This window comes from Phyllobates terribilis, unplaced genomic scaffold (genome assembly GCF_046119375.1).
Source record: "Phyllobates terribilis strain yellow unplaced genomic scaffold, ASM4611937v1 Scaffold_11__3_contigs__length_659146591, whole genome shotgun sequence".
Classification (NCBI taxonomy): domain Eukaryota; kingdom Metazoa; phylum Chordata; class Amphibia; order Anura; family Dendrobatidae; genus Phyllobates; species Phyllobates terribilis.
Window position 1 is genome coordinate 152,825,717 of NW_027362771.1, and position 24,805 is coordinate 152,850,521.

Sequence of the window (24,805 nt, forward strand, 5' to 3'; positions counted from 1 at the left end):
GTCTCCTTGATCTGCACTAACACAAATCTACGGCTTGTAGGTGTAAAACTGTCAAAGCATTTGCCGGCATTTGCGGAGCTCGGCACCTGGGAGAGGATCATGAGAACAGTTATACATATAATAAAGCATAATCCATAGTTGATTATTACAGCAGGCAGTGTCAGACTATGTGAGCTGGATGTCGGGTGCAGAACATAGCTCACATTTATATGAGCAATCCATGCTAATTTTTTAATCGATAACTTATAATGAAATTTCATTGGGCCAATTCAGGTGCATAATTTACAGCCATAACCCAAAAAATAAGGGACTGGGTTAGGCATCTCAATTAATTATATAATTTTTCCACCTTACTATGGACCGGGTCTTTGTGGGTCACCATTTTGCACAAATTTATTATTCATTTTAATAGTAATTTTCAATAAATGTTATATTTTATATTCCATTCACATCTTTTCCTCTTTTCCCTTCCCAATCTATACTCGATATAATTATGGTGGTGCACACCAGTGAATGGCAGTCTAATGAGATATGATTTCTATTTCTACAGTTTTTAGAAGACACTTTCTTCAAGTAGTGGTACAGGAAAAATTCTGTATCTTTCAAGAAATCCATGATTTTTATGCAGGACAATGCTCCATCACATGCATGGAAGTCTCCACTGCTTGGCCAGCCAGTAAAGGCTTTAAAGATTAAAGAATAATGACATGCCCCCCTCTTCACCTGACCTAAACCCTATTGAGAACTTGTATGCCCTTCTTAAATAGGAGATTATGAGTGAAGGAAAACAGTACACCTCTCTGACTACCGTAATTTGGGCTGTGGTTGGTGCTGCCCAAAAAGTTGATTGTGAACAGACTAAGAAACTGCCAGACTCCATGGATGGATGGTTTATGACTATTATTGAAAATAAGGGTGGCTATATTGGTCACTGATTTGAGTTGTTTGGTTATTATTCTCACTTTAACAAATGAAAATAAACAACTGAGTTAGGAAAATGTATGTTTTTCATTAAGTTGCATGATAATTCTGCACACTAATAATTGCCCAATAATTCTGCACACAGAGATAGTCTCCTAAGAAAGCCAAAACCTCATTTTTTTTTACTTTCTTAAATAATTAGGTTTCAGGTTTATTAACCTTTTGGATTGACTGACAGCACTGTAGCTGTTCAATAATAGAAAATCAAAAAGTACAAATTGTCTAATAATTGTGCACACAGTGTATATAGTAGGCTCACAGACTATTGGATTATATGCTATTTCGAATATTTGCGTTTTTTTCGTGTGTTTTCATTTCATACCTTTGTAGAGAGCAACTTTGTCAAATATATTTCCTTTACTTTAAACTTATGTTTGCCTTTGTTTTCAGGGTTTTGTGGCTCATTTTCCTCAGATTCAGGCATTTCCTAGAAAGAAAACAATTTTTGTTATTAGTCCTAACATTTTGCTCTTGAGTTCACTTGTATATACATGTATTGTACATGTTAGAGAGTGTTCTGGTAATAAAAGTGATATAATAAAAATGGATCAATACACCTAAAGTATGGTCAATCTTGATTTTACAGGTTCCTTACAAAAGGTTGTCCACTACTAGACATCACCTCCTTAAACACTAAAGCATCCTCAATAAATGATAAAAACCATATTCTCCTCCAAGTTGTTATGTCACCTGAGCGCTGCAGTCAATCAGCAGCCACTGATGGGATTGCAACTTTCACAGTTCCATCAGACAAAGCTCAGTAAAGAGGATCTTGAATTTGGGACACATATATTAGCATGAGCAGTTGGTGGCCACAAAGAGCTTTGTTTGACAGAACTGTGAAGGCTGCAGATAGTCCGGGAGATGATTGCATGATTTTTTATTTATATGGGGCACTGTAGCATTTAAGAAGTGCTTGTCCATTATTGGAAAACCCATTTAAACACTTTTATAATATTGTAGTCTTAACAGCAAGTGACTTATCAAACATAAATTGGGTCCAGTAAATACAGTAAGTTCAATTTTATGAAAAGAAAAAACTTTGTTGTGATGGGACATCCGAGTATATGCTGAACTTTTACTGCCTAGCATTGTCTCCTTCCTGTCTTCTATCTGTGTTGAACTTGTGACATTGTGATGTACTGCTGTCACTTCACACCTCACATTTAATACTCACACTTTTCTTATCTTAATGTTGCAAAATGTTTCTCAAACTCTAATTGGAAATATTACAATCATAGCGTTTTCTTTATTAAAAATTAAGAAATACAATGTTCCTTGTTTAAAGGGAACCTGCAAGGTCCCCTGACACTTTTAGACTACTTTCATACAAAGTCACAGTTAAATTACATGATAGGAGTAGTAATGTCTGTCTTTTTGAATGCTAAAAGGGTGCCAAGCGACCCAATGGTACATCACATTTACATGCGTAAGATTAATCTAAGGTGACCTATCAATCATGTCCACATCACTGAGCAATGGACAGTTTCTCTTTCAAATACTTTTACGGGACAGTTTATAAAAAACAATCATACTTCTCATTTTAGTTGTACTATTAAGAATACAAAATAAGTAATATTAGAACTGTGTATTTTCACAAAATGTGATTTATGAATTTGACATACCAAAGGACCGCTGGGCGCTCTTTAACCTTTTTAGGATACAAAAAGACTGGCACTAATACTCATATCATGTAACTTATCTGATAAAGGTTCTAGTCATGGGAGCTGAAATGTGTCATGACTTATATTTTAATCAATAAATCTTTTTAATACTGGAACCTGCATTCAGAAACTACACAATGTGCACATGGAGAACCTACAGGTGCATCTCACTAAATTAGAATAGCATCAAAAAGTTACATTTATTTCAGTTCTTCAATACAAAAAGTGAAACTCATTATATAGTGTCATTACAAACAGAGTGATCTATTTCAAGTGTTTATTTCTGTTAATGCTGATGATTATGGCTTACAGCCAATGAAAACACAAAAGTCATTATCTCAGTACATTAAAATAATTAACAAAAAACACCAAGGCTTCCTAAGCATTTAGAAAGGTCCCTTAGTCTGTTTCAGTAGGTTCCACAATCATGGGGAAGACTGCTGACTTGACAGATGTCCAGAAGGCAGTCATTGACACACTCCACAAGGTCCCAGAGTTCCAATTTTCATTTGGAAATCAAGGTCACAGGACAGGAACCCCTACGTACATCAGGGTTCCTGTCCTGTGCTTAATCAATCCAACCAAGGTATATTATTTATGAGGTCTTGTGGTGCATGCCATTTTTGTATACTTGTGTGCATCTACGAAGTGTTAACCTTACCTGGGTATAACTCTTTTCTCTACCTGTATACTGTTTGTACAGATTTCTCCTCTCTACACTAGTAGTTTCTTGCATGTGGCATATATTTATACCCTGTCTAATTTAATTGCATTTGCACCTTATTATACTTATATGCATATATAGTTTATGTTTTATGTAGCACCCACAATATCCTTCTGGTTGTCTACATTTATTTTACCCAAGACATCCTCATTTCTTCCATCCTATATAGATATTCTTCAGCACATCTGACTGCATTTGCACTTTACAAGTCTATATCACTGACAGATGCTTTTGCCTGTATTTGACTCACATAATTTATTCTGACCACCAGGGGTCGCCAACATCCCATTGCACTTGTACTTTATGATTGTGACTGCCCCCTTCAAACAATTAATTATTAATATCATTTATTGATACCTTATACATATATGTGGTGACTGCTATTGCACAGGATTCTCTGTCCATATTGCCATTTTTTATATTTCTTTTTAATGTTTTTGTGAATTTTTCAATAAAGCTTTGTTAATTTTTATTATTTGAGCTTAATTGTTTCCTTCTTTTGGGTTTATATACATTATATGGGCTGATACAGTTACACTCCAGTTAAACTCGTTGTCCCTGCACTGCCCGGCAGCTATGGGGCCCTTGAGCAGGAGGGGGGCCCCTGGTGCTAGCATCAGGCCCCCTGCCCGTCACCGCAAGTTCAGTGACGTTCCCTCTCCCATCAGTCCCCTCTGTGTCTGACGTCATCACTTGGCGCCCGGCCCACTGTTCTGAAGATGTGTGGGCGCTCGGAGCAGCGGAGGAATGAGGAGGAGAGGTGAGAATTGTGTTTATTTATTTATTTTTTTCTATGGGGGATTATGCTACAGACTCTGCCTATGGGGGGATTATGATACAGACTCTGCCAGGGGCGGAACTACCGCCCGTGCAGCCGGTTCATTGAACGGGGGCCCCGAGGGAGAGGGGGCCCCTCCAGCCTCCAGCAGGGCCGCCATCAGGGCATGACTGCCCTGACTCCAGTATGGGGCCCGGCCGGTAGGGGCCCCCTCGGGGGCCCCCCTCTTGTGCGTCTCTCTCCGGGGCCCCATGCTATGCGCCGGGTCCGGGACATTTCAGCGCTGAGCTGCGCTGTTGCAGCAGCGCCTTGATGATTCCCCTGACTTCCGGTCATGTGACGGTGCCGTCACATGGCCGGAAGTCAGGAGAACCTGCTGTCAGCGATTTGGACGAGCGCCAGGATTCTGCAGGGATCGCATGGGGGTAAGTATAACAAGTTTTATTTTTTTTAAAATACAATTAACTAGGAGTGGAGAGATGGGAGAAGCACATGTGTGTGTGTATGTGTGTGTGGGGGGGGAGATGGGAGATGCACATGTGTGTGTGTGTGTGTGGGGGGGGGGAGATGGGAGATGCACATGTGTGTGTGTGTGTGGGGGGGAGATGGGAGATGCACATGTGTGTGTGTGGGGGGGGGAGATGGGAGATGCACATGTGTGTGTGTGGTGGGGGGGAGATGGGAGATGCACATGTGTGTGGTGGGGGGGAGATGGGAGATGCACATGTGTGTGGGGGGGGGAGATGGGAGATGCACATGTGGTGGAGGGGGATGAGATGGGAGATGCACATGTGGTGGAGGGGGATGAGAGAGGGGCACATGTGGGGGAGGGGGATGAGAGAGGGGCACATGTGGGGGAGGGGGATGAGAGAGGGGCACATGTGGGGGAGGGGGATGAGAGAGGGGCACATGTGGGGGAGGGGGATGAGAGAGGGGCACATGTGGGGGAGGGGGATGAGAGAGGGGCACATGTGGGGGAGGGGGATGAGAGAGGGGCACATGTGGGGGAGGGGGATGAGAGAGGGGCACATAACGAATGTGGGGTGGGGGAGAGTAAATGATAAATGATGATGGGGTGGGGAGAGCACGGACATGATATAATGAATTGGGGCAGGGGGTGCATGTAAATATTGAATGCGGGGAGCAGGAAGTATAGAGTAGGGGGCGTTGCGGATGCAGGAGTGTGACTGGTAACAAATTGGCGGAAAGAGTAGAGGTTCTAATTAAATTATATATTAAGTGCCTATTTACAGTTAATGGGGGCACAGTGGTGGATTACAATTTCTATTTGGAATGGTAGGTTGCCTAATAACTAACCATATATTGATGGTGGATGCACGTCTGTATTCAGCTGCGTAATGTAGAAGTTGGGGAATGTGCTCTAGATAACTGTGTTATTTTATGCAGAGACGAGTGATGGCGGTCTGTGCTGGATGAAGGAGAAAAGCGAAGATGAAGGACTTCACCTAGAGACGTCACCGGTGAGTCAGTCTATTACATGTACACTGTGTATAATGTCACTGGTGATCACTGTATTACCTGTACACTGACACTATATACAGAGCTCCTGTGTATAATGTCACTGGTGATCACTGTATTACCTGTACACTGACACTATATACAGAGCTCCTGTGTATAATTTCACTGGTGATCACTGTATTACCTGTACACTGACACTATATACAGAGCTCCTGTGTATAATGTCACTGGTGATCCCTGTATTACCTGTACACTGACACTATATACAGAGCTCCTGTGTATAATGTCACTGATGATCACTGTATTACCTGTACACTATATACAGAGCTCCTGTGTATAATGTCACTGTATTACCTGTACACTGACACTATATACAGAGCTCCTGTGTATAATTTCACTGGTGATCACTAGATTACCTGGACACTTACGTTATACATACCATGTATAGAGCTCCCGTGTATAATGACACTTATGGTAATATTAGTAATGTGGTGGTAATATTAGTAATGTAGTGGTAATATGTGGTCTGGTCATGGTGTGGCAGTTTTTCTCCCTTCTGTGTGGTATTATTCGGTCACTATGTTGTGGTAATATGTGGTCTGGTCATGGTGTGGCGGTATTCCCTGTATGTGGTATTATTGGTCATTTAAAAAAAAAATGTATATGACACATTCCCTTAAAGAAAACTAAATAAAAATATATCTAAAAAGAGTATTGGATATTTTAAGAAAATTTTAATAGGTTAGAGTAGGGCCCGCCCAGAAGAGTCTACCTTATCGTGGTGGCGGCTTTAAAAATCTTTTGGCCAAAACAAAAGCTGATGGCTATGTATGTGGCGCCGTCACATGGCCGAACGTCAGGAGAACCTGGTGGCAGCGACGTGGACGAGCGCCAGGATTCTGCAGGGATTGCATGGGGGTAAGTATAACAAGTTTTATTTTTTTTAAATACAATTAATTAACTAGGAGTGGGGGGAATCAGAGATGCACATGGGGGGGGATGAGAGATGCACATGGGGGGGGGTGAGAGATGCACATGGGGGGGGGATGAGAGATGCACTGGGGGGGGATGAGAGATGCACATGGGGGGGATGAGAGATGCACATGGGGGGGGATGAGAGATGCACATGGGGGGGGATGAGAGATGCACATGGGGGGGATGAGAGATGCACATGGGGGGGATGAGAGATGCACGGAGGGGGATGAGAGATGCACATGGGGGGGATGAGAGATGCACATGGGGGGGATGAGAGATGCACATGGGGGGGATGAGAGATGCACGGGGGGTGAGAGCTGCACATGGGTGGGATGAGAGCTGCACATGGGGGGGTGAGAGATGCACATGGGGGGTTATGTTTACATAACTTTGTTGCCTTATGAAGGGCAGGGGGGGCCCCCCAAAATTTCTTGCACAGGGGCCCACTACAGTCTGTGTCCGCCCCTGGACTCTGCCTATGGGGGGGATTATGCTACAGACTCTGCCTATGGGGGGGGTTATGCTACAGACTCTGCCTATGGGGGGGGTTATGCTACAGACTCTGCCTATGAGGGGGTTATGCTACAGACTCTGCCTATGGGGGGGGTTATGCTACAGACTCTGCCTATGGGGGGTTATGCTACAGACTCTGCCTATGGGGGGGATTATACTACAGACTGTGCCTATGGGGGGGATTATACTACAGACTCTGCCTATGGGGGGGATTATACTACAGACTCTGCCCATGGGGGAGGGGGTTATGCTACAGACTCTGCCTATGGGGGGGTTATGCTACAGACTCTGCCTATGGGGGGATTATGCTACAGACTCTGCCTGTGGGGAGGATTATGCTACACACTCTGCCTATGGGGAGGATTATGCTACAGACTCTGCCTATGGGGTGGATTATGCTACAGACTCTGCCCATGGGGGAGGGGGTTATGCTACAGACTCTGCCTATGGGGGGTTAAGCTACAGACTCTGCCTATGGGGGGATTATGCTACACACTCTGCCTATGGGGAGGATTATGCTACAGACTCTGCCTATGGGGTGGATTATACATCAAACTCTGGCTATGGGGGGATTATACTACAGACTCCGCCTATGGGGGGATTATACTATATGGAGGCCTATGGAAAGTGCATTATACTATATTGAGGACTATCTGGTGCATTATACTATATGTAGGCTACAATTGTGCTCAAAAGTTTACATACCCCTGCAGAATTTTTCCTTTCTTGGCCTTGTTTCAGAGAATATGAATGATAACAAAACAACTTTTTCTCCACTCATGGTTATTGGTTGGGTGAAGCCATTTATTGTCAAACTACTGCGTTTTCTCTTTTTAAATCTTAATGACAACCAAAAACATCCAAATGACCCTGATCTAAAGTTCACATACCCTATTTCTTAGTACCATGTATTGCCCCCTCTAAGATCAATGACAGCTTGAAGTCTTTTGTGGTAGTTGTGGATGAGGTTCTTTATTTTCTCAGATGGTAAAGTTGCCCATTCTTCTTGGGAAAAAGCCTCCAGTTCCTGTAAATTCCTGGGCTGTTCTAGCATGAACTGCGCGCTTGAGATCTCCCCAGAGTGGCTCAATGATATTGAGGTCAGGAGACTGAGATGGCCAATCCAGAATCTTCACTTTGTTCTGCTGTAGCCAATGACAGGTCGACTTTGTCTTGTGTTTTGGATCGTTGTCATGTTGGAATGTCCAAGTACACCCCATGCGCAGCTTCCGGGCTGATGAGTGCAAATTTGCCTCCAGTATTTGCTGATAACATGCTGCATTCATCTTTCCTTCAACTTTAATTAAGTTTCCTGTGCCTTTGTAGCTAACACATCCCCAAAACATCAGCGATCCACCTCCGTGCTTTACTGTAGGAATGGTGTTTCTTTCATCATAGGCCTTGTTGACCTCTCTCCAAATGTAACGTTTATGGTTATGGCCAAAAAGTTCAGTTTGGGTCTCATCACTCCAAATGACCTTGTTCCAGAAGTTTTGAGGCTTGTCTCTGTGCTGTTTGTCGTATTGTATGTGAGATACTTTGTGGCATTTGCACAGTAATGGCTTTCTTCTGGCGACTCGACCATGCAGCCCATTTTTCTTCAAGAGCCTTATTGTGCATCTTGAAACAGCCACACAGCTAGTTTTCAGAGCATCCTGAATTTCAGCTGATGTTATTTGTGGGTTTTTCTTTGCATCTCGAACAATTTTCCTGGCAGTTGTGGCCGAAATTTTTGTTGGTCTACCTGACCATAGTTTGGTTTTTACAGAGCCCCTGATTTTCCATTTGTTAATCACAGTTTGAACGCTGCTGACTGGCATTATCAATTCTTTGGATATTTTCTTGTATCCCTTTCCGGTGCTATACAGTTCAACTACCTTTTCCCGTAGATCCGTTGACAATTCTTTTGCTTTCCTCATGACTCACAATCCAGAAACGTTAGTGGCTGGATGAAAGATGCAAGAGTCTGTCTAGATCCCAGAAACTCACTCAGCTTTTATGCACACACACTGATTACAAGGAAACAGGTCACAGGTGAGGATGTTACCTTTAGTAGCCATTCAAACTCATTTGTGTCAAATTCTGTGCATGTTATCAGGCCAAAATCACCAGGGTATGTGAACTTGTGATCAGGGTCATTTGGATGTTTTTGGTTGTCATTAAGATTTAAAAAGAGAAAACACAGTAGTTTGACAATAATTGGCTTCACCCAACCAATAACCATGAGTGGAGAAAAAGTTTTTTTGTTATCATTCATATTCTCTGAAACAAGGCCAAGAAAGGAAAAATTCTGCCGGGGTATGTAAACTTTTGAGCACAACGGTATTTATACAGTGTGGGGATTACAGTTAGGGTCATACAGTGTGGGAGATAATCTGGGGTCTTTGCACAGTGTGGGGGCCATCATACAGTGTGGGAGATAATGTGGGATCTTTGCACATTGTGGGGGCTATCATACAGTGTGGGAAATAATGTGGAGTTTTTGTACAGTGTGGGAGACATCAGTTTGGAGGCTACTAAGGGGTCAGTATACTGTGTGGAGGATGCTATACAGTAAGAGAGCATTATACTATGTATAGGGAAGCTGCACATGGGTGGAGACTCAGGACATTATTAAATGTTAAGTGGGCACTTATCTTTATAGGGGAACTCAGGTTATTATGACTGTCAAAGGGGCACACAGAGGGCACTATTACTTTCTAGTGGGCAAAATGTGGGCAATGTTTTCTAGGACACTTGCACGTGGCATTACTATATTCTAGAGGGTTGTTTTACCATCTAGAGGGCACACAGCAGGTGCAGTAATAGGGACACATATGGCAGCAGGATGAGGGGTTTGTGCAGGTTTGGAATAGATGGGGATGGTGCCTGAAATGTAAGGAGTCAAATGTGTCTTTGTTGTGATCCCTGCAGACCTAAGACTGCGTCCTGGATGCAGACGTTGTAATGTCGGTCTGGGCCAGATGTTAAAGACAGTTTATATAACTGTGCTGTGATCTCTTATATGTTCTGCAGGACTGGCATCTATCAATATATGTCACCATATGGCGGTAATATCAGTGCTGTTATTTGTATAGACATTATTTTTAGTAACAGCGCGGTCATATGCTGAGGTTCTCCTACATCCACTATCTGGGTGAACCACCATAGCTGTAATCAGGATTACCTGGTTAGGGACCCACTCATAAGTCCCCCCCCACTGAACAAAAACTCTAGCTATGCCTCTGCTCAGGTCCCATTGCATTTAGTCACATATTCCGATAATATGTGTATTGTTTTATAGAACAGCACATTTAGGAGAAAAATCAACTTATATACACTGTGTTCCAAATTATTATGCAAATAATATTTTCTCAGATTTTCCCAAATTACCTATATGAATTGCAGTCATTGTAATTTTCCAGTCAAATAACTATTAGAGTACAATTGAAAGGTTTTTGTACAAACTGCCTATAATAACAGTATATTTAAAAAAAAATAAAAAACTCAAACTGCACTCAAAATGCATGTTCCAAATTATTATGCACAGCAGAGTTTTCAACCTTTTCATTTTAATAAAGAACAAAAAAATGGTCATTTTTGAAATTATAAGCAGTAGCAGGTTATTACAAACTGAAATCAAACAGTTTTCAACTCAAAACTTTATTCTAGGTGATGTTACATTTGCACATAGGACCGCTTGTTCGAAAGGAGCTTCTGAACTCTCTCGTCCATTGAATTTGTCAGGTTTTGGATGGTTTCTGCTTCAATTGTTTTGCATGAGGACAGAATACCCTCCCAGAGCTGTTGCTTAGATGTGAACTGCCTCCCGCCATCATAGACACTTCTTTTGATGATGCTCCAGAGGTTCTCAATGGGGTTGAGGTCAGGGAAGTATGGGTGCCACACCATAAGTTTGTCCCCTTTTATGCCCATAGCAGCCAGAGATGCAGATGTGTTATGTGCAGCATGAGACGGGGCATTATCATGCATGAAAATGATCTTGCTGCGGAATGCACGGTTCTTCTTCTTGAACCATGGAAGGAAGCACTGTTTGAGAAACTCAACATACATTATGGAGTTCATCTTTACCCTTTCAGGGATCCTAAAAGGGCCGACAATCTCTCTCCCCATGATTCCAGCCCAAAACATTACTCCACCTCCTCCTTGTTAGCGCCGTAGCCGTGTTTGCATGGGGTGTCCATCAACCAGCCATCCTCCACTCCATCCATCTGGACCATCGAGATCATTTCATGCATGATAATGCCCCGTCTCATGCTGCACATAACACATCTGCATCTCTTGCTGCTATGGGCATAAAAGGGGACAAACTTATGGTGTGGCACCCATGCACCCCTGACCTCAACCCCATTGAGAAACTCTGGAGCATCATGAAAAGGAGTGTCTATGATAGCGGGAGGCAGTTCACATCTAAGCAACAGCTCTGGGAGGGTATTCTGTCCTCATGCAAAACAATTAAAGCAGAAACCATCCAAAACCTGACAAATTCAATGGACGAGAGAGTTCAAAAGCTCCTTTCGAACAAGGGGTCCTATGTACAAATGTAACATCACCTAGAATAAAGTTTTGAGTTGAAAACTGTTTGATTTCAGTTTGCAATAACCTACTAATGCTTATAATTTCAAAAATGACCATTTTTTTGTTCTTTATTAAAATGAAAATGTTGAAAACTCTGCTGTGCATAATAATTTGGAACATGCATTTTGAGTGCAGTTTGAGTGTTTTATTTTTTTAAAAATATACTGTTATCATAGGCAGTTTGTACAAAAACCTTTCAATTGTACTCTAATAGTTATTTGACTGGAAAATTAAAATGACTGCAATTCATATAGGTAATTTGGGAAAATCTGAGAAAATATTATTTGCATAATAATTTGGAACACAGTGTATAGCATCTGGCTGTGTGCTAATGAACCGCTAAACTCTACTACAGCCCAGTGCAGAGCAGAGCCATAACAGGGGAAGAGAGATGCCGGAGGGGGCGCAAAGTAATGAAGAACTGGCAATCATGTCCAATTGGTTCAACTGCAGTTACTGAATACGGAGTAAACTCCTCATTGAACTAGTCCTGGTTTATTAGCACGCAGCAAGATGCTGTATATAAGTTAATTCTTCTCCTTTACGTGCTGCTCCATAAAATAATAAACATATTGTGGAAAACATGAATAAATGTCTAAAAGGTCATGGATCAGTTTAAAAGCATTAGGGGACTTGACAGGTTCCCTTCAATGAGTGTTCTGATAGCAAAATATGGCCAGAAAATCTTCATTTATCTGACAACATTTTAATCCTAAAGCTATTGTAAATGCTACATCCTCTAGAATACAATGATTACATATTAAATATCTTGGCATTCCATAAATAGAGAAATGTTTATAAACTGTATTCACTTACCAAATGGCAGTATTGATCCTTGGAATATTCAATATCTAAATAAAATTACATAGAAAGCATAATTTAGGTAAAAGTTGGTCATGCTAGTAAACATTAAACGGAATCTGTCACCAGTTTTGTTCCACGTAATCTGAGTGCAGCATAATGTAGAGATAGAGACGCTGAATCCAGCGATGTACCACTTACTTGGCTGCTTAGTGTAGTTTTGATAAAATCCCTGTTTTATCAGCAGGAGATCATTAGAGGACTAGTAAACCTGCTGCCAGGTAGCCCTCCATATTCATGAGCTCTGTATAACCTCACCCCCACCACTGATTGGCAGCTTGCTGTGTATACTGTGCATAGGCAGAAAGCTGCCAATCAGTGGTGTGGGCGGGGTTATACAGAGCTTAGCAATCAGAGAACTGCTAGATTTGTTCTACTGTTTATTTTAATCATGAATCTCTTTTTTGACCTATATCAGATTGGGTCTTTGATATTAATCAGAGCATTAATGCTCATTTTTCAATTTTTTATTCTCTGCTCTTGGGTGCATTATTAAATACTACAATTTACCTTGGTGTTCTATACTGTTGTGCTGTATTCTAACTGATTTTGCATATTCAGCAATTATTATTATAATACACTTATAGGATGCCATTCGAACAGTTTTTTGTCTATTTTGTGCCTATCACAGTAGCGTAGCTACCGTGGTGGCAGAAGGGGTGGTGGCCCCGGGCCCCGCGCTCTGAAGGGACTCACCCGGAGCTACGCCAGTGCAACTGTATCGCCCCACCCCCAATGATTGCTGTCACTTCACCGGACATGGCCACCCGCTGTGCGGTTGTATCTGGTAGTAATGACACGGCAGGGGCGACACAGCACCTTTAATTTTGCTTGTGTGTCACCCCTGCCGCGTCATTACTAGCAGACACTGCCGCACAACGCACTGCGCACGGCCATGTCTGGTGAAATGCTGGCAATCAACCAGCAGCGCTGGCGGTCCTGCAGAGATCCTGGGGGAGCGGCTTCTAGACTCCAAGCTGTACATGGGGGAAGACTCAGGACATTTTTAAATGTTAAGTGGGCACTTATCGTTATAGGGGAACTCAGGTTTTTATGACTGTGAGCTTTGTTTTCTAGGGCATTTCTATAGTCTAGAGGGTTGTTTTTAACACAGCAGCTGTAATAATAGGGACACATACGGCAGCAGCAGCTCAGTATTGGGGTATCAGCAGGATGAGGAGTTTGTGCAGGTTGGGAATAGATGGGGAAGGTGCCTGAAATGTAAGGAGTCAAATGTGTCTTTGTTGTAATCTCTGTAGACGAGTCCTGTATGGAGAAGTTGTCGTGTCGGTCTATGCCAGATGGAAAATACGGGAAAAGTGAACAACTCCATCAGAAAGAATGTCAACTGTAAGGTACTATATATAACTGTACTGTAATCTCTTATATGTTCTGCAGGACTGGTATCTACCACTATATAGTCACCATATAGCAGTAATATCAGTGTTGGTCTTTGTATAGAGATTTTTTTTTAGTAACAGCACTGACATATGCTGAGGATCTCCTACATCCACTATTAGGGTGCTCCACCATAGTTGTAATCAGGGTTACCTGGTTAGGTGCCTACCCAGAAGTTTCGCCCCGCCCCGAAACAAAACCCTAGCTACTCCTCTGGTCTATCACAATACATTTTATTTATCTACTGCCAGTAGGATGTAATTCGTCTATCTGCTGCTAGTGCGTGCGTCTGGCTCCATCAAGGCTTCTTACATAGGTATGGCTGGCACCACAATCTTATTTTTCTTATATATCGTCAGCTTTTGGTATTTATTCAGTGTTGGATCTATTGAGTATGCACTGTTATATTCCCGCGCCGCCATGTCTTTGGATCCGGTTGGCAACAAATCCAGTGCTGTACTGGATCTTATCTATAATATAACGGGAGATGCGTGTCTCTGTCTGAAGCCTTTATAGACTGCGCAACTGTGACACGCCTGCGCAGTCTGGCTCCAGACAGAAGCACGCATGGAGCCGTTACAGGTAAGAGGAGTGTATGGCGCTGGAGATCATGGTATGCATAGACACTGAACACATGCCGCGATCTCCAGCTCCATATTTACATACTTATCTGACTGGGAGGAGCGTTGCCACGGTGCCTCTCTTCGCCGGAGACCGGGGCAGGAGTGAGGCGTCGGAATCGGGGCATGCGCATAGCGCTATCCGGCGGCATTTTACTGAAGACACATTTGCAGAGTGTCTTCAGCAAAATGGTGCAGGACAGCGGGGTATGGGCACGCGCGTACTCCGGTGCCGCACTCCTCCCCCGGCCTCCGGCAGAACAGGACACAGCAGTGCTGGAGCACAGGGAAGAAAGGTATGTGTTTATTTTTTTGTATGTGTGCAGCGTAAAAGGGATGAGGGGTGCCATACATACCAGGATTGGGGGGTGAGGAGGGCCATGCATACCAGGATTGGGGATGAGGGGTACCATGCATACCAGGATTGGGGGATGAGGGGTACCATACATACCAGGATTGGGGGATGAGGGGTACCATATATACCAGGATTGGGGTATGAGGGGTGCCATATATACCAGGATGAGGAATGGGGTGCCATGCATACCAGGATTGGGGGGTGAGGGGACCATGCATACCAGGATTGGGGGATAAGGGGTGCCATACATACCAGGATAGGAATGTGGGGTACCATGCATACCAGGATAGGGTGGGGTACCATACATACCAGGATAGGAATGCGGGGTACCATGCATACCAGGATGAGGGATGGGGTGCCGTGCATACCAGTATGAGGGGTACCATGCATACCAGAATAGGGATGAGGGGTACCATGCATACCAGTATAGGGATGAGGGGTACCATGCATATCAGGATAAGGGATGGGGTGTCATGCATACCAGGATAGGGATGAGGGAGCCATACATACCAGGATTGGGGATAAGGCATGACATGCATACCAGGATGAGGGATTGGGTGCCATGCTTACCAGGCTTCTGAGATGAGGAGGCCATACGTACCAGAATTGGGATGAGGGGTGCCATGTATACCAGGATGATGGATGGGGTGCTATGCATATCAGAATAGGGATGAGGGGTACCATGCATACCAAGATGAGGGATGGGGTGCAATGCATACCAGGATGAGGCGCGCCATACATACCAGGATAGGGATGAGGGGTACCATACATACCAGGATGAGGGATGGGGTGCCATGCATACCAGGATTGGGGGATGAGTGGTGCCATGCATACCAAGATGAGGGATTGGGTACCATACATACCAGGATTGGGGGATGAAGGGTGCCATGTATACCTGTATACCAGGTTTGGAATGAGGGGTGCCATGCATACCAGGATGGGAGATGGGGTGCCATGCATACCAGGATTTGGATGAGGGAGCGATACATACCAGGATTGGGGATGAGGCGTGCCATGCATGCCAGGATGGGGGATTGTGTGCCATGCATACAAGGTTTCTGGGATGAGGAGGCCATACATACCAGAATTGGGATGAGGGGTGCCATGTATACCAGAATGAGGGATTGGGTGCCATGCATACCAGAATAGGGATGAGGGGTACCACGCTTACCAGGATGAGGGATGGGGTGCCATGCATACCAGGATGAGGGGTACCACACATACCAGGATAGGGATGAGGGGTACCATACATACCAGGATGAGGGATGGGGTGCCATGCATACCAGGATTGGGAGATGAGGGGTGCCATGCATACCAGGATTGGGGATGAGGGGTGCCATGCATACCAGGATTGGGGATGAGGCATGCCATGCATACCAGGATTGCGGATGAGGGGTGCCATGCATAGCACGATTGGGGATGAGGGGTGCCATGCATAGCAGGATTGGGGATGAGGGGTGCAATAAATACCAGGATTGGGAATGAGGGGTGCCATGCATGCCAGGATTGGGAATGAGGGGTGCCATAAATACCAGGATTGGGAATGAGGGGTGCCATGCATACTAGGATTGAGGATGAGGGGTGCCATACATACCAGGATAGGAATGAGGGGTATCATGCATTCCAGGATAGGGATGTGGGGGGGCCATGCATATCAAGATAGGGAGGAAGGGCCATGTATACCAGGATAGGGATGAGAGGTACCATGCATACCAGGATAGGGATGAGGGGTACCATCCATACCAGGATGAGAGGTAGCATACATACCAGGATAGGGATGAGGGATGGGGTACCATGCATGCTAGGATTGGGGGTGAGGGGTGCCAAGCATACCAGGATTGGGTATGAGGGAGCCATGCATACCAGGATGAGGGGTGCCATGCATAGCAGGATTGGGGGTGAGGGATGCCATGCATACCAGGATTGGGGGTGAGGGGTGTCATGCATACCAGGATTGGGGGTGAGGGGAGTCAAGCATACCAGGATTGGGGGTGAGGGGTGCCATGCATTCCAGGATTGGGGGTAAAGGGTGCCATGCATACTAGTATGGGGATCAGGGGTGCCATGCATACCAGGATTGGATGGTGAGGACAGGATGGGGGCAGCACAAATACCAGGGGGGGGGCAGCACATACCAGCATGGGAGACCATATACCAATAAAAATGCTCGCCACCCGGGCGTAGAACGGGTTCAATAGCTAGTAATCTTATAATGGGGCTTGAATATTTCCAACTTTTATTTAAAGCCTCATCTGCACCTCTATGACGTTCTAATCATTGGCTATTTTAGAGCACGGCTTGAATATATCCAATTTGCATTCCAAGCCTCATCTTCCCCTGTATGTCATTCTAATGGGGACTCGGCTCAGGTGCATATTGAACAGGGTTTGCTAATGGACTGTACAGCTGTCTATACTCTGGCAATTATATGAGGTGTTTATATATGGGTGGGTAATGTACATGTATATTCACTACCTACACCTGATGAAGTTTCCCTAGGGTTGGTGATATGCGTGGAGTTTGTCATAGAAAAAATGATGCTCTAATTTTCACGGCCATGGTTTATTTTATATCTAACCACCTCCCTGGACTGTGGATACCTTGGTTTGAGTTTGTTCTTTCTTATCTCTTACATCATTTAAAACACAGTCTAGGGCATTGTTTAGTGCATTCATTTATTTTCAGCACATTACAATTTATATTTTTTGCCTTAGACGTTCAGTGCGTTAATATGGAGTTTATGTTTTTTGTTGTCATTTACTGGATATGCTCAGTTCAGTGGGATCACTACTTCACATCTTAACACGTCTATTTATGTATTTACAATTGCTGCAGTGTTTGACCATTAACTTCTATGGCAGACCTGGGCAAAATGCGGCCTGTGGGCCACATCCGGACCCGTGGCTGTTCCAGTCTGGCCTGCGTGCCCTCTTCCACCTGTCCGCCACTGCATGCTGTCACCGCTATCTGCATCCTTGATATGTGGATCATGGTGAATACATACTTCCACCAATGAGCATGTGAGACAGCAGATGTGATGACGTCACTTCATTGCGCTGCTGCGGAAAGTCGGTGCACCAGACACTGGAGCAGAGCACCAGGGGAACAGGAGTGAGGTGAGTATGTGTTTTTTTTTCTTTCTTTAATATATGTATGGGATCTTTACATGTATATAGGAGGTTATATGGTGGTTCATTCTGTATATAGGAGGTTATGTAGGGGCTCATGCTATCCATAGGGGTATGTGTGGGGGCTCATACTGAATATAGGGGCCTGTGTGGAGGCTCATTCTGTATATTAGCATCTATGTGGAGGTTCATGCTGTATATTGGAGGCTAAATGGGGGCTCATGCTGTATATAGGAGACTATGTGAGGGGCTCATACTGTATATTGAGGGCTGTGTGAGGGCTCATACTGTATATAGAAGCCTATGTGGGGGACTCATGCTGTATATAGGGGACTATGTGGGGGCTCATGATGTATATAGGAAAACTGTGGTGGTTCATGATGTATATAGGGGGATGTCAGCATACTTTAATTCTGCTCAATATTAAGTGATAAAAAATATAAAATTATAATTTAAATTAATATATTAATATTCATATTAAGCATAATTAATTTCAAACTATTGGTTGGGCCTTCCACAATAGTCACAGCCTCTCATGCGGCCCCTTGGGAAAATTAATCGCCCACCCCTCTTCTATGGGATATCTGATACCTATACTTTTGTTCAGACTTATTGGTGAATTAGCATCAGTATTCTGGTGTTCTGCCTATATATGGTAACTGCAATTTCTATATACCTTTATTAAGCATGTGTCAGTATTTTTTGGCTTCTGTCAACATATTTTTCATTGGAGATTTGTCGTGGTTACTTTCCACTTGGCATAGCAGTGGGATGTTATGCTCTAATGGATACACCCTAGCTTAAACCCTGTATCTTTTAAATGCTTTTAATGATGTTCTTTATGTAGTGTCTTATTCTCTTAATAAAAATATATACTTTATTGGTGATCTTCAACATATTTTTTGCTCTTCATTGTCTTTTACTATTCGTAACTGCTAGATCTGCAGCAGATAAAACTGATTTTATCAAAATAACAGCAAGCAGCACAGTCATTAATACATTGTTTGAATTAGCGTCTCTGCCCCTTCATTATGCTGCTCTCAGATGGAGTAGCAAAAACCTGGTGACAGATGTCTTTAAAGATAGTAAAACAGGATGTAAATGAAATGTTCCTATATGATCCCTTGTAATGTTCCAATGCAGCTCCACCATAATATACTAATATAAGGTGCAACATTTATATTTTTTTCAAGAAATAAAGCAAAGTAGAATTATTTACGAAGAAAATTCCTAAATTTGTATAAAATATTAGTCATCAATCAGGTTAACGTCTCAAAGATTAACTTCTCTGTTCCTTTCTCTTCTGCTCTGTGGTTATATACCATTTCAACCTACTTCTGCATACTGTCTTGCAAGCTTACATTTAGTGATTAACTACTAACTGTCCTTGCTCATTTTCCTGATTTTAGAAGATCATAATAATTCCGAAACTTAATAAAAATGATGAAATGAGTTCCACGCTTGCTAGGCGCACTAGGGGGTTGGTTTTAGCAGTCTTTTCGTTCCCAGAAGTAAAAAACTGACATAACCATTATCCCCAAAGTGGAGCTGGAAGAGGTGCAAATATAGTCTACATGTCTGTCAAAATTCTGCCTTATGCAGTCAGGAAAATTGCAACCTAACTTGTCAGTTTTCTAGATGATGCCCTAATGGGTGTAATTTATTCCACAAGCTTATTCCCAACCAATTCCCAGCAGAATGTTACATTAATTACATCAGACATTATATGTAAGAGGAACCAGTGATTGCAAACATCGGTATCTGACTGTGGCAATACAGGACATGCGGAAGATTTTCGTAATATTTCTCAATATTTACTGTATGTTCTATATGAAATTCCTCTCTGATACTGTCGGTTTGAACACCTGCATAGTTTTCTCTTAATTTATTAGGGGTTCAAAACCACTGGTATATCGAGAGGGGCGTCTGAGCTAACATGAAATATTCCTTGCTAAATAATCATATTTACTTAGAATCCTGAATTCTGAGATCACTAATGGCAGGCATTTATTTAATCTACATTTCTAATTTAAAACAAAGTTTTACTAGTAGCAAGTATAATTTTTTAAATATTTAGAACAGTTTAAGAATTTCTAGATATTTAGTACATCCCCTTTCTTTAAAAAAAAAAAAAAAAGCATGCCAGACACACAGAGTGTGTGTGTCGCATTATACGCCTTCATGTAACATATAATGGCCCCATTCACCTTTGCCTTTGCTCCTGTATTTCTGTCTAGTTTTGAGTGCTTTGCGCCTTTTTTTTTGCTTTCACCTAATTATTTTATTTGTGTCTTTTTTAAGTTTGTTTTTTTGTTTTCTGCTCTGTGGTCATAGTCTAGCAATTCCAGATGTTTTAGCCTGATTCATCAATTGCGACTTTTTTAAAAAGTTGCAAAATCTGGCCCACCTTCAGTCTTCCCTTGTGTGTATTTTTAAGCACGCCAGTATTTTGCTGCTAATTTTGTGATTTTTGTGACTCCAAAAGTTGCAAAAACAGTTCAAGACAGGAAGAAAGCCTATTTTTAATTTTGCACCAAATTAATTTATCACCATTTTGATGAAATTGGCACAAAAAATGTCAACTAATACCACAAGGCAAAAAGGAATGACTTAAAAAAACAAAACAACTGATCAATATGGGCTATTTGTGCAGCATAGAATGCATGCAACATACAATGTGTGTAGCACAATGTGTGTGTGTAGCATAGAGTGTGTATGTGTGTAATTTACAGAGTGCATGTGCATTTAGCATGAAGTCTACAGTATATACTTCCATCGCCAGTGGCAAATTTCATATACCATTCTCTAGAAGGTGCAGCAGCTGGAATTTATATGTTTTTAGTGCTTGTGTCTTACACAACCCTATAAGGTGAGCATAATTATCTATTGATCCATCTTCACTGCTTGGATAAGGCCCTCATTGCACTCTGGTATGAAGTGCAGCATATGTAATGTAAGGCAGTGGCTTTCACAACAGTGTGGTAATGAGGCAGTGATCCAGGATAGTTCAACTTAAACGTCTTTATTTTGGCAACTTACAAAAATAACTCAATCGTTATTCACCGTATCCTCAGTAACAGTCCGTATCAATCCGCTGCCATGGGCGACTGCACCACAATATCACTTATGGGTGCAACAATGTCTTTGCTTTCTCTGGCTCTGACCTGTGTTCAGTCTCACACAGACCTGACATACATAGAGCTCCTGCTCTGATGCTTGCAAACCAATACTGACACACCCAAACCTTAACTGAAAGTTAAGGGTCCCAAGTCCCGCAGTGGAGGGAGAGATCCATCCCACTACCTTCCTACAGATCTCTCCAAAAATAAAAGCCCTCGTCAGGTTTTCCAAAATCTGACTTGGTCGAATAGCTTGACCAAGTCCACACTCTCTTTAGTTTCGCATTGTAACCACAGTTGTGGCCGTAATTACAATGCTCTCCAGCGAGTTTAGTATGTTTCTATGCACAACCTGGGGGACACGTACCAACCATTGTATATGATTCCCCTCACTGCCTCACAGTAGCATAGAATGTGAGTGTAGCATGGTGTGTGTTGAATAGATTATATGTAACATACACTCTATGCTACACACACCCACTGTATGTGACATACAGTGGGTATGTGCAGCATGGAGTGTGCGTGACATACAGTATATGAGTAACACCTAGTGTGTAGAGTATGTATTTACAGAGAGCATGTGCATGCAGCATGGAATATGGAAAGCATGGAGTGTATTTAACATACAATGTGTATGTGTAGTTTAGCGTGTGTGTCTATGAAAGAAAATGATTGTACTGTATTAGCCTTCATTCTGTCCTCATAATTATTTCGCCAGCCTTTGTAGAAAGGTTAGTAAATGTCGAACTACATGTATATAGTTGATTGGTGCCAGTTTAACAGTCTGAAATCACCTTGTGTAAATGGACCACAAATGTTTATGTGCGATGGTAGAGTATCTTAGCATTTGGGGCCCAACTTTACATTCTGTCCAAGGCCATAATTTGTCTGTAACCAGATGGAATGAGATGTTCAACAATCACAAATGGATACAAAGTTTAGATATTTTCTAATAAGTGATGCTTAGTTATAAAGTTAAAAATGGCAGTAAATGAAGGATGCTTTAGACTACAGACTGAAAGCTAAAAAAAATAATCATTACATTACCTGGCAAGTGACCATTTTTTTTCACATGAAGTTTGATTGTGGCGCCATTATCAATCTAGAAAGTTTTGTAAAGTACAAGAATAATTATAAATGTCACAGCAGGAATGTTCAAATACTGTGACTATGGCAGTTGTCATGCTATCCCATATAACTGGAGTTAACTTACAGTTTGCATTTGCAAGCTAAGGTCGGCTTTATAGGATATTATTACGGGTCCATGTCATATATTTATTTAAAAGTGCTTCTCTCAAGATAGGAACTGATACTGGAATTAAATTATACTATATGGAGAATTCTTGACTAAGTCAGCCACATGGATGGAGGTGCAACGTTGAATCCCATTTTAAACAATTTTAGTAGCTCTCCTCTCAGTGCTGCCAGCTCTGCCAATCATAAGCAGCCATCCACATACAAAGGGAAAAAAGGGAAAAAGAACACCCCCACTATAGCTTAGCTTAGCAGAGCTGTGTTATTAACAGCTTTCACCTCCAGCATTCAGTGTGGGTAAGGGGCAGTACAGCAGAGTTGGTAGCACTATATGTGGTTGCAATGATAATGTGTATCTGGTCCTGCCAATTTAAACCCATTGGAGTTTAAATTTGAGAGGAGAGCTATTATAAGTATTTGTGATGAGACTCATCTCTGCAGCATTGCCCCTCCCCCACACTGACTTCCAGAAAGGAAAGCAAAAAGCTGTCAGTTAATCACACTCAGATCTGCTGTGCTCCAGCACCTCATCACTGCAACGAGGAGATCAGACTGTTAGTCAATACATGTCTCACTCTAAGCCTGTTCTATGCTATTGTAGGAGTTTGTTCTTCCTTTTTCTGATGCTGACCAATCCTAAGCAGGCAGCAACACACTGAGGAAAGAAGAAGTGCACGCCCCCAGTGAAATCTGTTTGGTAATGCCCACTTGGACTTAAAATGAAGTACTGTTTAGGTGTCAAATACTTTGATTGCTAATATCTCTACAACGAAGAGGAGAAATTAAAAGTTTTTTCGGCTTTACAGTGCTTATTACATTGTGTGTCCAGTTCAACATGAAAAAAATTGGTGAAGGGTCTTTCTCTTTAAAGATTTATTCACATGTTCATAGGTGAAAAATGTTTATAAAGTCCTGGATTTTCTGGGAAAATTACAAGAAGTAACAGTTAATGAAAATATAAGACTTTTCTAAGATTAAAACCATTAGCAAACCAGTTGATTGCTCTCAGTATTATAGGAATTCAGCTTTTAGTTTTTGAGCTCAAAATCTGATGAGGTTAGGATTAGTGTTGAGCCACCCCCGTAGTGTTCGAGTTCGGTTCGGTTCGTCGAACACCCGTGTGTTCGCCGAACAGTTCGTCGAACTGTTCGTCGAACACCTTCGAACACCGTTAAAACCAATGGCAGGCAAACAAAAACACATAGAAACACATAGAAAACACCTTCAAAGGTGTCCAAAAGCTGACAAACTGCTCAGAAGACACAACTAACACATGGAAAAGTGACAAGTACATATAGTCATGCGAAAAGAAAAGAGGTGGAGGAGTAAAAGGAGGGGGAGACACAGATATAGGCATGTCATGCCCTTCTAAAATCCAAAAAGTGAGAAGCCGAGACGGCCAGTCCGCTCCTGCCCGTGCCACCTCCGTGTCGCCGGGTTTGTGCCAGAGCCGCGGTGAACCCTGACGGCCAGCCCCCCTCTCCCAATACTGGTGCCTGTCCGCTGGTGGGTCGAGAGAGCCCCCCTGTGGTGGAGGCAGCTCTAAGCTTTTTAATTTAAATTGTCCCTCTAATTTGAATGAATACACTTTAAATCCATTTACAAGGATCTATTGGAGGGCAAGTCTCATGCCAGCAGCCGCGTAATTCCAGCTCCAGTAGCGTCCACTAAAGCTGCTGAAGTTAAAAAGCTTTTATAAGGATCGAGCTCGGCTGTCCACCGCAAGGCATCCTAGTGCCAGTCCCAGCCCCTATGCCTTGGGGTGCCTCCTGATGCTCTTCACTAAGTATCCCGTGGTCCCGAAGCATTTCCTTTGAAAAAATTAAGTGTCCAAACTACAGGTGGTGTAGCTTGCTTAACAGCCGGGATAATCCGCTGACTAGCAGACACTGCTACTAGGCACAAAGTATTTCCTGGGCTAGATGCAGTTAAAAATTTGTAAGTAGATGCTCTCGTTGGATGCTGAGAAAGCATTCCATAGAGTCTCCTGGCACGCCATATATGATTCTCTTAAAAAGCTTGGGGTAGGGGTCTAGGGGACCCTTTTATAGCCAAAATCACGGCCCTGTATCACAATACGTCACCTAGGCTGAAGATAAATGGAACTGTAGCACCGAGGGCTCGGTTGCTACAGACGTATTGCACCTCACCCAGAGGTGTGATATCTCACTCTCAGATAAGGATGGAGTGTGGATCAGGACCCGACACCTGCATGCATTACACCACATTGCCGTGGGGCAGGGCGACCAATATGCCCCTGAGATGGGCACGACAGTCCCTGTCCCTGGCTGGAGTGGGGGGAGGGAACACTGAGGAAGGGGAACCCTGCAGTGCAGGAGCAGGGAGGAAGCAGTTCCTGGGTGCATTGAGAAGGGAGT

General features: G+C 42.9%; 1 protein-coding gene across 1 annotated transcript in view; it reads right to left on the reverse strand.

Moving 5' to 3' along the window:
• PLXNC1 (plexin C1) overlaps positions 1–24,805 on the reverse strand; it is a 262,942-nt gene that overhangs the window by 25,453 nt on the left and 212,684 nt on the right. Inside the window, exons 24-26 of the mRNA XM_073651689.1 lie at positions 22,221–22,275; positions 12,509–12,543; positions 1,304–1,408 (exon numbers count right to left, since the gene is read on the reverse strand). Of these exons, the coding sequence (XP_073507790.1) occupies positions 1,304–1,408; positions 12,509–12,543; positions 22,221–22,275 (195 nt within the window). The remainder of the gene's footprint in view (positions 1–1,303; positions 1,409–12,508; positions 12,544–22,220; positions 22,276–24,805) is intronic.